General features: G+C 40.4%; 1 protein-coding gene across 1 annotated transcript in view; it reads right to left on the reverse strand.

Annotated features, from left to right (window-relative positions):
- agbl1.L (AGBL carboxypeptidase 1 L homeolog) overlaps positions 1-12,639 on the reverse strand; it is a 264,376-nt gene that overhangs the window by 233,216 nt on the left and 18,521 nt on the right. Inside the window, exon 2 of the mRNA XM_018253224.2 lies at positions 271-334. Within this exon, the coding sequence (XP_018108713.1) occupies positions 271-334 (64 nt within the window). The remainder of the gene's footprint in view (positions 1-270; positions 335-12,639) is intronic.

Raw genomic sequence — 12,639 nt, forward strand, 5'->3', positions numbered from 1 at the left:
ACAGATGCAGAGAGAAAAAAAATATTAAGAACATTTTTACTGTGGTTTGTAATAGTTTGTTTGTCTTAATACAATAAATGATTCTCTTCTCTTTTTGTAGAAGCATTTCTGTGTTCTGTAGGAGCAGGAGCAAGCACATCTTCTGCGATTATTATTATATACAGTAAACTTAGCAAAAGACCTTCACCCCAAAAGTGATTTGTTTTCACAGCATTTTCACGTCTAAGGATATTAGCGGCAATAAAACTCTCACCCAGTATGGTCACTTACCCGCAGACAGCAATTCACTCAGCACACTGATGATGTTCAGGGTTACATCTTTTTCATATGAGTTCTGTGGGAAGAATAGAACAGAAATATTATATTTACCCCGGAGACACTGTGCTGTATGTGCATGTGCGTGAGAAAGACAGACAACGAAAGAATGGCACAGTCTTCTATACAATTTTTTTAGATCCACGGCTTTATAACATTACGTTTCATTCAGGTGCCTTGTTAGATGAGCCATTACAAAAAACCTTGAAAATCAACTGTGTTCTCCTAGCAGTATAGTGCATTATTAAGGCTGCATTTCATTGTTTTTGCCATGCAGTTGGTCAGTATGATAGATGGGGTGAGGATGAGCTTGTTAGACTTAACATAAGGCCTATAGAAATGGGAAGAAAACGTGCTACTCTCTAATCCAGGGGATCCAACATTTTTTACCCATGAGCCACACTGAAATGTAAAGAAAAAGTTGGGGAGCAACACAAGCATGAAGAAGGTCCTAGGGGATGCCAAATAAGGGCTGTGATTGGCTATTTAGTAGACCTTATGAGGAATGGCAGCCTACAGGAGGCTCTGTTTGGCAGAACACATGGTTTGTATGCAATTAAAACTTGCCTCCAAACCAGGAATTAAAATATAAGCCTGTTTTGAGGCCATTGAGAGCAACATCCAAGGGGTTGGTGAGCAACATGTTTGGGGGATCACTGGTCTAATCACTGGATTCACCTTAAAGTGATTCTGACACGTTCCTATAAACATCATAAAGAAAATGCTGCAAGGACTATTTCCCCCCAAAAGGCCCCCCCATGGCCCCCCTCAAAGCTGCCCCCAGACCTTCGCACCTTTCGCAGCACTTGTCGCTCACACTACTGACTGATCTTCTGGGTTGCTTCACTGATGCAGGGCTGTGGGAGGAGCGATCCTTCGATAGGCTGAAGTCCTGTATTGATTCGTAATCAGCCTATGGAAGTATTGCACCGCCCCCAGCCCTGCATCAGTTAAGCAACCCGGAAGATGTATGAATCGGTTGAGAAGATCTTTAAGGAGGGTCAGAGTATCAGGTGAGTGCGGCTTTGCGGGGGGCTTTGAGGGGAAATATTTTGTGTGCAGCATTTACTTTATTCTGACACGTTCCTATGATCTTTATAGGAACATGTCAGTATCACTTTATGTTTGAACTAATGGATCAAATATTGGGCCAGATTCAATTTGGTGAGAAAAACATACCTAATTTAAGTCCAGATTGACCCATAGAGCAAGATTCCAATCATTATCAAATCTTTATCACGTGAAAACTCTATTGAAGAGAAAAAACTAGAGCTGAATTGAGAGGAAAGTTTTTTCTTCTCAAATTGAATCTCGTCCATAAATTTTCACATTATAAACCAGAAAATTGTGTTTTTTCATTTATTTGAATCTGGCCCAGAGTTCTATAGTGTTTTCATGTCATAAACAGTAAAAGGGTATATTTACCAAAGAGTGAAGTTAGAGATCTCCACAGTCCGTTAGAGTGAAATTAGGTCACTGTCCATTCATTTCTATGGCATTTTGAAAGGCATATTTATCAAAGGATGAATTTTCACTTTCACCCATTGATAAATACTCTTTTAAAAACCCCATAGAAAAGAATGGACCGTGTCGAAATCTCAATTTAGTGGACTGTGGCAATCTCTAACTTCACTCTGATAAATATACCTCTAAGTCTTTCATGTTGAATCACATCTGGCTCTGTGGGGTAATTTGGGGGTATATTCATCATCATTTATTTATATAGCGCTGTCAAGATATGCAGTGCTTTACTGCAGTTATAGCAAACAGGGAATAAATGGTGGATAACAGACAAGGATTACAGAGTACAATAGGGTTAGAAGGACCTAGAGATTAGAGTTTACAAACTAAAAGGTTAGGGTACAATTGAGACATTAGGATTGTATAAACACTTTATCATTTTTGGTACAGCAATGATTAATTAAGGTACATTGAATAAGCCTCTTTAAACAGATGGGTCTTTAAGGAGCGCTTGAAAGTTTGGAAGGAAGGAGAAAGTCTGACAGCTTGTGGCAGAGAGTTCCAGAGAAAAGCAGAAGCCCGAGAGAAGTCTTGTAGACGAGAATGGGCAGAAGTGACCAGAGGAGAAGTGAGACGAAGATCAGAAGCAGAGCGTAGGTTTCGTGAAGGAGTGTATTTGGAGATTAGAGATGAAATATAGGGAGGGGTATATTTATCAATGAGTGAAGTTAGAGATCACCACAGTCCTTTAGAGTGACATTCCGCCACTCTCCATTCATTTCTATGGGATTTTTAAAAGAGTATTTATCAATTTGTGAAAGTTAAAGTTCATCCTTTGATAAATATGCCTTTAAAAATTCCATAGAAATGAATGGGAAGTGGTGGAATTTCCCTCTAGCAGACTGTGGTGATCTTTAACTTCACTCTTTAATAAATTAACCCCTTGGAATTGAGAAAGGAGATAGATGTTTCTTATCTAATTAAATCTGGCCCAATGTGTCAGATTAAATTCAATGAGAAAACTGTTTCTCACATAAATACTCCATTAAAGTCTATAGGGAAATCTCCATTGTCTGTTAACTTCTTTTTTTCTTTTTCTTTTTTTTTTTTTTTTTTTCAGAAACAATCAGTTATACTCATTAATGCCTAACAAGTCTGCTTGGCAGATGCCCACAATACCCATATTTTATAATAGCTTGGTGCCTATGGGAGCATTTTTTCGGTGTTTGCTATATACTTTACAAGCAAGCATCCTGGTCCCATCTTGTATTTGTAAAACATGACACCATTAGTCTGATGTCACTACGGAAGATTCATTTCCCTTTGCCAATGGAAAGAAATGTAACCTGAGCATTTGTTTAGAGATCCTCTGTGTTTACTGAAAGGAAACATTGTCATTACGGAGGTCATCAGAAGGAATGGATCCTAAAAATGAAAAAGAACTTAAGGAATAAGATCCTATTTAAAGATGCCAAAAGCAGAAACATTTCAGAACATGTCCAAGTAACTTTTAATCTATGCCGAGAAGTCTCCACAGCTGAGGAGGATCACATAACCTCCAAGATTTCACTGTACAATGTGCAGTATCACTGGTCGCTCTTAAAAAGTCAGAGTAAGCCAAGACTTCTTTGCTTCATCTTGAAAGACATCTTGGAAGAGAACTACATAGGTAAATTTGACCCACTGCAGGAACCCATTACTCTGTTGGCTGGAGACAGATCAAAGTTAACTGCTGATTGATTGCAATGGCCACTGTACTGGTGTATACTGTATGGGTTAAGTATAAAGGTGGCCATACATGGACCGATTTTAGACCGAGTCCTTCGGTCCGAGTCAACAGTCAACCACAATGAAATTTATTAGCAAATGGGGTAATAATAGAAAAAGGGCAGTTATGATCTGTACTAATGTGTGTACTGCCACAGCTTGAGATCCATGCATTTGTTGAGCATTCATTACTTTTACTGAAACACGCAATAAAAATTAACATTTCTCATCAGATAAGAGGAAATAATGAAACCAAAATACATTATAATATGACATGATAATTGTTATAATTTGTTTAGCCTGTCAATTGATACATAGCTCAGCAAAGAAACAAAAGCCGGAATTTCAATGATTTTGTGGCTATTAATCATGGATATTTTTGAGACATTTTAAGAGACCTTGGTTGGGAGCATTGTTCCTAGAGTGTTGCAGATGTTAGGTTGCCTTGAATGAGTAAAGTATAACAATATGGAATAATGGGAGGAAGACAAAGCATGATTTTTGGAATGTTTAAGCAATGTTAAACTATTTGTTGTATAGGATTTACATTTACCAACAATATATTAGACATATGACAGACCAATGTCAAAATGAAAATTCCTACTTTACTTTTTGGTTCTTATGTACCTATAGAGCACAGTTATGGTGTGTGTCACAATTGTGTATTTCTGGCCAATGATACCAGCAGCCCCTGCAAGGCATTATGCAAAACGGCCTAAAACATACTTACCAATGGTTGCTATATGGACAAGAAAGTCAGCCCCCAAAAAGGGGAAGGACTTACTTGAAAGCAGATATAGTTTTGGGTGAACTGGGGAGGGGGAGAGTGGTACCTAGCAATATACATAGTACAGGTATAGGATTCGTTATTCAGAAAACTGTTATCCAGAAAGTTATGGAATTTGACTTAAAATATTTCCTTTTTCTCTGTAGTAATGAAACAGTACATTGTACTTGATCCTAACTATGATATATTGAATACTCACGCCACTTCGCCAGCCGATAATTTGCTAGCACTACGCTTATTCACTAAAATGCGTGGGTCTCAGCAGCCGAACGCTGGCGAAGTTTCGCTAGTGTTCAGCACGAGCATTTCATAGGGAACTTTCGCTAATGCTTGTTTCTGCCTAGCAATACTTCATTAGTACACTTACGCTTAAGTCAATTTGAAAAGGACGGGTACATATAGATCATATATATGTATTTTTTAGAGATGTTGGTGCAAATGCTTGAAGTGGCCACTTATTATTAAAAATGTCCTCGGAAGCAAAATAAAGACAAAAGAGATCCTCTAATGTCCTAGACATGAGCCCACCCTAAAACAAATTTGTCATGTCCCTCAAATGGTTAAAATAAAGTTAAAACAAACATTTTTAACAGTTACAACTTTTAAAGACAATCAAGCTTTAAAATATGAAAAAATAACAGTTTTTTTTTTTTAATTTTTATGACTCTTCAGCATACAGGATATGATGTCATTGACATAAGATAGAGGAGGATGTAGATTCATCTTATTAGTTTGCCAGGTCTTAGCTCTAGAGAAAGGGGTTATGTAATGTAAAATTCACACTTTCATGAATTTGCGGAGTAACAATCGTTCGCCTGAGTGAAAATTCACAAGGTGAAAGGGCACAAAACTTCGCTAGTGATTTGCTCTTTTGCTAGCAAATTCTCCTCTACTCCTGTAAATTGGCGAAGCCCCTGCAGATGGTATTTCTGGCAAATATTCGCTAGCAGCGGCCACTTTGCCCTTTAGTAAATCAGCCCCTTTGTGTGCTTCTTTACATCTGAAGTCAATACAAACAAAGACATGCTAAATCATATAACTAAGTAGTTAGAAAGGATTTTATTAGTAGGTTAAAATAGTAAAAAACTGAATTCTGACATAAAAATAAATTAAGGAATTTATGTATGTTCTCACTTAAATCCTTTTTCTTTAAGTCACATTTTTCACAAAAAAATACAAAATATCAGCACAAACCCATTTAATTGCCTCTTAGCTATAAGAAAAAACCTGATGCTTCCAGGGAGAAACTGTTCTTGTGCACTGCCTAAACACGACTTTGACAAATAGCTATTTAGATGTCAGTCCCAATTTAGCATTATGTTATTTATAATGGTTAACAATAGAATCAGGTTCAGTTTACAATGCAGTCTTTTGTCAGTGCGAGCTAATCAGTGGCAGTCCAGCTGTTGTTGAAGTAAAACTTCCAGAAGTCATTGACTGGTCTAGAATTTCAGACGTTATAGGGGGGTGATACGTTCAAACATTTCCCATGTCCGCTAATAGCAGACAACCACCTGGATGATTTTATTTATGCAATTTGATTAAATATTGACCAAACTGCATGTCTATCGATGTATATGGAGACCCTGGTGAGGTTGCAACAGTTATTTGTTTTATAAATTAAAACTTGGCCAATACATGACGTGATAATGGGTCAACAGCCAAACCAGAAATGCAAAGATTTTTTCTTTTCCCTGCACAATCTCTTTCTATCTATTGAGTGATCAGATCAAGCCATGGTGCAGTTAAACAAAATGTGTCCATCCATATTTGTGGCTAAAGCTAGCTATATATGCCACTAGGGATGTAGCGAACGTCGGAAAAAAAGTTCGCGAACATATTCGCGAACTTGCGCAAAAACGCGAGCGGTTCGCGAACGGTTCGCGAACCCCATAGACTTCAATGGGAAGGCGAACTTTAACATCTAGAAAAGACATTTCTGGCCAGAAAAATGATTTTAAAGTTGTTTAAAGGGTGCAACGACCTGGACAGTGGCATGCCAGAGGGGGATCAAGGGCAAAAATGTATCTGAAAAATCTGCCTGTGTGTGCTTGGAAGAGATAGTGTAGGGGGAGAGCTGTTAGTGATTTCAGGGACAGATGAAAAAAAAAATTAAAGTTGGTGCTGCTGAACTACTAGGAGCAGCAGATTAGCACACCAGTCCCACTCCCCAACACTGCTAGACTAATAGCACTGGGCTCTTATAGTAGTAGTAGTAGTAGTAGTAGTAAAACAACAAAAAAATAAATAAAAGCAGTCCTTACAAGGACTACTGTTATTGCAGCAGTCAGCAGATGAGATCAGAAGCAGGACAGCTGCCCACTGCAGCTACATACAGAGCACTGCAGTAGAAGGTAGATTACTAGCCAGCAAAGCTACCTAAGCTTAAATGTCCCTCAAACCCCTGCAGACTTCTGTCCCTCCAATAACAGAGCAGTATCAAAACGATTACTAGCCAGCAAACTTTCAACTGTCCCTGAAATCACTAACAGGCAGCAGCTCTCTCCCTACACTATCTCTTCAGCACACACAGGCAGAGTGAAAAAACGCTGCAGGGCTTCGGTTTTTATAGGGAAGGGGAGTGGTCCAGGGGAGAGCTTCCTGATTGGCTGCCATGTACCTGCTGGTCTGGGGTGAGAGGGCAAAAAAAAGCGCCAACAATGGCGAACCCAAAATGGCGAACGTCGCGCGACGTTCGCGAACTTCCGGCGAGCGCGAACACCCGATGTTCGCGCGAACAAGTTCGCCGGCGAACAGTTCGCGACATCTCTATATGCCACATGTCCATCGGACAAAGACTTTATCAAGGAATTAACAAGGACCTCTCCAAGACGTGTCTATATATTGTGATTTGTCATATGCAGATCTACAGTAAATAATACTGCATTATATAAATCTAGACATACAAAAGATGTATGAAGTCAACAAGTAGTCTGAAAAGACTGAAAGGTTAGTGGAAGATAAGACCCAGGACAATGTTACCTGGACTGAATGGAAGTGTTATATTACACATAAAGTATTGTCTGCTTGACTTTACTCAATAGAATCGGAGCAAAATAATTAACTATTGTGGGCACAACAATTAAACCTGATGGACTGCGGCTTTCCTCAGCGTCCAGGTTACTCAACCTGTCTAACACTGGTGGAAATATAATAACTGCCATTTTAAAGTGATACTGACACTAAAAAACTACTTTTTAAAATATGGATGTACATTATAAGTTACCTAGAGGTCATGTTGATTGCTTTTTGCTGAGAGGTTTGTTTTTGTAAATAATTGTAAGTTGCAGTTTTTAAACCTGACTGTTTTGCCAACCTGACTGTCCCATCTCAGCCTGTCAGTTAAAGTTTCTAATGCTAACGGACTCCTGCTGCACAAATATGGCAGCCCCTCATACAGGAACATGGGGAGTCAGAAAGGTCATGTAAAAGCATCCGACAAATACTTCATGGCAAAATTATAAGTAGCCTGCAAAGCCAATATTATGATAGATGTAAAAAGTTATAATTTCTGGTGTCAGTATCTGTTTAAGTGCCACAGTCAGTATACCCACACAGGAAGGGGCATTTAATAAAAGGCACATGGTATTTCAAGGGTTCCATGTTTCCTGAGTAGGATTCTGGAAAATCTGTTGTTGGGTCCGAATAACAGGTGACACACAAAGCTAACTGCAGTTCAATAACCTATACCTATAATGTGCTCCTCAGTGCATTTATAATCTTGAGACTAATAGCCTCTATGAATCTCTCTGTCGCAGGAAACAAATGCTTGTGTTTGCAACGACAGAGGTAAAAAAGAAAAGGATAATTTTCTCAAACATTCCCTCCACATTAATCTAATTTATTAATGGCATTGGGTCTTGTAAAAATGATTCATTTGATTCATCTTGGAAGAGCAGACACTTTTCTAACTGAAGGTTCAATCACTCACCTAGCAAATACATGAAAATGGCAGCCGAATATTTTTCCTGTGCCACAAAATACACTGATATGACTTTGCCTTAAGGACAATATCCAGCTGTGAAATTTTCAAATAACTACTTATTTAGGAAGCAATTAGCTGAAGTAGAAAAATTAGCTATGCAATAAAATTGCAGCAATGAGCCTGCTCATGTGTATCTGCAATTGTTTATGTATTAATGTGCCTCAATTTCACAATGCATTCCTATCAAAAGCATAATGAGGGGAATGTTGAAGGAAAATATTTACAACAAACTGTTTTTTTTGTGAACTTTTAATTCACTTTTATTACATAAGAGAAGAGACACCATTTTTAATCTGCTCTACTATCTCTTGCAGTTGTATTCTATGAAAAAATAAATAATATTTATAAATAAGGCTTTTATTCAAAATGTTATATAGAAAACCAGTGACAACTTGCAATTATGATACTAAGGGGCACATTTACTAAGGGTCGAATATCAAGGGTTAATTAACCCTCGATATTCGACCATCGAAGTTAAATCCTTCGACTTAGAATATGGAAGTCGAAGGATTTACCGCATTTCGTTTGATCGAAGGAAAAATCCTTTGATAGAACTATTAAATCCTTTAAATCAATTTTAATCCATCGATCGAAGGATTTTCCTTCGATCAGAAATTGCCTAGAAAGCCTATGGGGACCTTCCCCATAGGCTAACATTGGTGCTTGGTAGGTTTTAGGTGGCGAAGTAGGGGGTCGAAGTTTTTTTTAAAGAGACAGTACTTCGACTATCAAATGGTCGAATAGTCGAACGATTTTTAGTTCGATTCGAAGTCAAAGTCGTAGTCGAAGGTCGAAGTAGCCAATTCGATGGTCGAAGAAGCCAAAAAAAAAACCTTCGAAATTTGAAGTATTTTTCATTCTAAACCTTCAATCAAGCTAAGTTAATGTGCCCCTACATGTATCAAATAACGCAATGCCAAAAAAAAAAAACATTTTTCAGAATTAAAATGTTGGTTTGAAGGAGAAGGAAACCCAGTCGGCGCAAAAACTCTCCCCCCCCTCCCGTGTGTTGCTTCCCCTCCCTCCTCCCCCCCTGGCCTAACTGTCTCGCTGGGCAAATGCCCCTAACTTGTTACTTACCCTTCAGCGCAGGTCCAGTCTACGGAGTTCACCGACGCCATCTTCTTCCAATCGATCTTCTAACTGCTTTGACCGGCATTTTGGTGCATGCGAAGTAGGAGCATTTCGCCGGTACGGATCTACTACGCATGCGCAGTAGATCCGTACCGGCTAAATGCTCCTACTGCGCATGCCCCGGTCAAAGCAGGAAGAAGATCGCTTGGAAGAAGATGGCGTCGGTGAACTCCGTAGACTGGACCTGCGCAGAAGGGTAAGTAACTAGTTAGGCATTTGCCCAGCAAGACAGGTAGGCCAGGGGGGAGGAGGGAGGGGAAGCAACACAGGGGAGGGGGGGTTGTGCCGACTGGGTTTCCTTCTCCTTTAAATGCCCTAACCTTGCTTAAATTAATTATTATGGACCTATATGTGCAAAGATAACTGTCAGCATAATAAATTTTATTCAGGCAGAATGATGCACAGTTCAATTGACGGGTCCTCAAGCTTTAATGGAAATGTCAGCCCAAAAAATTATTTTTTATCTTATAAAAGAAAACATAATTCTAAGCAAGTTTGCCAAGTACATTAATTGTATATTTTCTATGTTTTTTAAGATTGTTTTATTTTATTAGGCACATTTTAATGTTGGGGTTGACTTGCCCTTAAAACAATGTACAGTATTTGTTCTCAGGTTTATTTAGGCCTATTCCATCTCAGGTTTATTACTGATATTGTTAAAATTAAGAATCAAATATGCAAATATATGTGTAAAATAATAGAATAAATGCATTAAAAGGATAATGCATTAAAAACGGAGAGGAAATTATTACTAGATAACACTTGTCAGACTGTAATTGACACTGGTATGATCCAAATTAAAGACCACCAACTCATTCTTAGTGTGGTTAGGGATACTGTATATTTAAAATATCCATTGTAAATGTGTAGGGGACAGGAAGAATCCTTCCCCTGTTTGTCTTCCAGTGACATCATCCAGCCCAGTTGCATGCTGGATAGTGACCCGATTGGCTGGGAACCCCAGTGCATCCTGGGGAGAAAGGGTGTGCCTGACTTTGGAGCCAAAAGCACAGGGTCTCCCAGGAAGAGAGCTGAGAGAGCCAGCGTGAGTAGCTGTAAGACTGTGAGGTGCAGAGAAGAAGCTGCTGAATCTGGGGAGATTGAGCCCAGCCTGTCCCCTGCCAAGTTGCTGCAAACTCAGAAGGAGAAAGGTGCCACTAGTGAGACTGATTCTGCTGCAGAGCTGTGTGTGATCTCCTGTGTGAATTCCTCTGAGAGCACCCCGGTGAGTGAGCCACCCAAGGGAGGATACTGGCACGGATACAAGCGTGGGGCCCCATACTGAAGACAGCTTTTAACCCTTTACCTGCTACAAGAGAGCTGCTGCCAACATTCAAAAGGGAGAGGTACTTTTGGGGAATAAGGTAGCGCTACCTGGGGAGTAAGAGCTCTGGGGAAGGGACAAATCTTTTGAACTGTGTGATTATTAACCCCTTCAGGAGGATTGGGACTGTGATATCTACCAAGGACTGTGATATCTACCAAGGACTGTGTGAAGCAACAGTTAAGCACCTAATAGTGGTTTAGGGAGTGTCCCACGTGTCCCCAGTGTAGGAGTGCAGAGTGTATTAGTTGCCCAAGTGTTTACTTTTGTTTATATAAAGTTTATATTGGTTCAAATTGCAAACTGTGTGTTTTATTAATCCTAGTGTAACCCCCTGAGGTGTCTTCCTCAGTGTTCACTAGGTGGAGGCACTGCGCTGTAATTCCCAGTTCCCAGTACTTTTCAATGCAAAAGGGACTCAGGGCCCCTGGATTGCCAAGGGTAAGTGGTGATTTAAAGAGACAGTAACCAAATTAGTGTTACATTTTGGAGGCACTGCTGAGATGTCGACTGGGAAGCTGGATATGTTTGATGAAAATATGTCTTCATTTGAAACTCCACAAACTGTTCGCCAGTGGTGTACTGCATTGGGACTTAACCCTCGAAAGGTTGCCGCTGTAGGGCCTATGGTGCCCAGAGTGAAAGAAGAATTTATTTACCAAATTCTCGATGGGGAACAGACTTTTTACCGCCCAAGAGTGGCTGCGTCACGGAGAGATTCTGCTGGGGTCCTACTAAATGTTCTTATAGAAAGCCCTAAAGAGATAGATCGTGACCGGGTTCCCCCTGATATTGATGCTGAAAGTGAAGGGCCCTGGAAGATTGTTCTGCCTGATATGTCTGATGATGCAGATGAGTTAACTTCCCAGGGTGATGCCCTTACTACTCAGTATGCTGTGAAGGCACAGGAAAGTGTGCTGCGGGACAAGACATTGTTTGATTCACCAGCTGGGAAGAGTCAAGTAAAGAGATGTCCATCCTGTGAGAGCGTGGTCTCCAAGGGGAGTCGGCATAGCTCTTGTTGCCGGCTGGATACCCCAGAGATTGTGAGCGCGCTGGGACAACTGACTGACCAACTAACACAGCTGGCCTGGAATGGTAATTTTAAGAGACTTAAAGTGTTTTCCGGCACAGATCCTGTACCTACTGGTGAAGAGTCCTTTGAGAGCTGGAGAGACTCCACTGTTGTGTCCGTGAGAGATTGGACTGGCCCCGAGACAACTATGAGAAGGAAGATCCTTGAGAGTCTCCGCAGTCCTGCCGTGGATGTTGTTAAATCCTATATGGTTGGCCACCCTGATGCTACTTCAGGTGATCTGATTGAAGTCCTGGAGGTGACGTTTGGCCCTGTAGAGAGTGCTACAGAGATGCTTCATCGCTTCCACTCTACCTTTCAAAAAGAGAAGGAAGATTTGTCTGTTTATCTTGTGCGGCTAGAACAAGGCCTGAGACTGCTAGTGAGCCGTGGTGCAATTTCATACGGTGAAATGGATCCTCTGAGAATTCGCCAATTAAAGAGAGGGACCCTGAATAGTGACCCTGTTGCCATGACAATTAGAGCACACTACCAGGATAAGTTACCCCCTGGGTACATTGCTCTGATGGAGAGAGTGCGGCGAGAGGAGGCGGATGCCTATGTGAGGGTCAGACGAAGTCCCACTTCAGGGCATACAGAGAAATCCCCTGCTGATGCTAAACTGTTGGAGGAAAACAAGAAGCTTCGCAAAGAGTTGGAGGAGTTAAAAGCTCAACTGTCAGAGAGAGCCAGACCACCCCCAGCTGAGGCTAAGAAAATTCCTAAGTGTTACCGGTGTGGCAAGCTTGGCCACATCCAGCCAAACTGTCCAGTTCCTGATGAAGGTGAAA

The sequence above is a fragment of the Xenopus laevis genome, chromosome 3L (genome assembly GCF_017654675.1).
Source record: "Xenopus laevis strain J_2021 chromosome 3L, Xenopus_laevis_v10.1, whole genome shotgun sequence".
In the NCBI taxonomy this organism is placed as follows: domain Eukaryota; kingdom Metazoa; phylum Chordata; class Amphibia; order Anura; family Pipidae; genus Xenopus; species Xenopus laevis.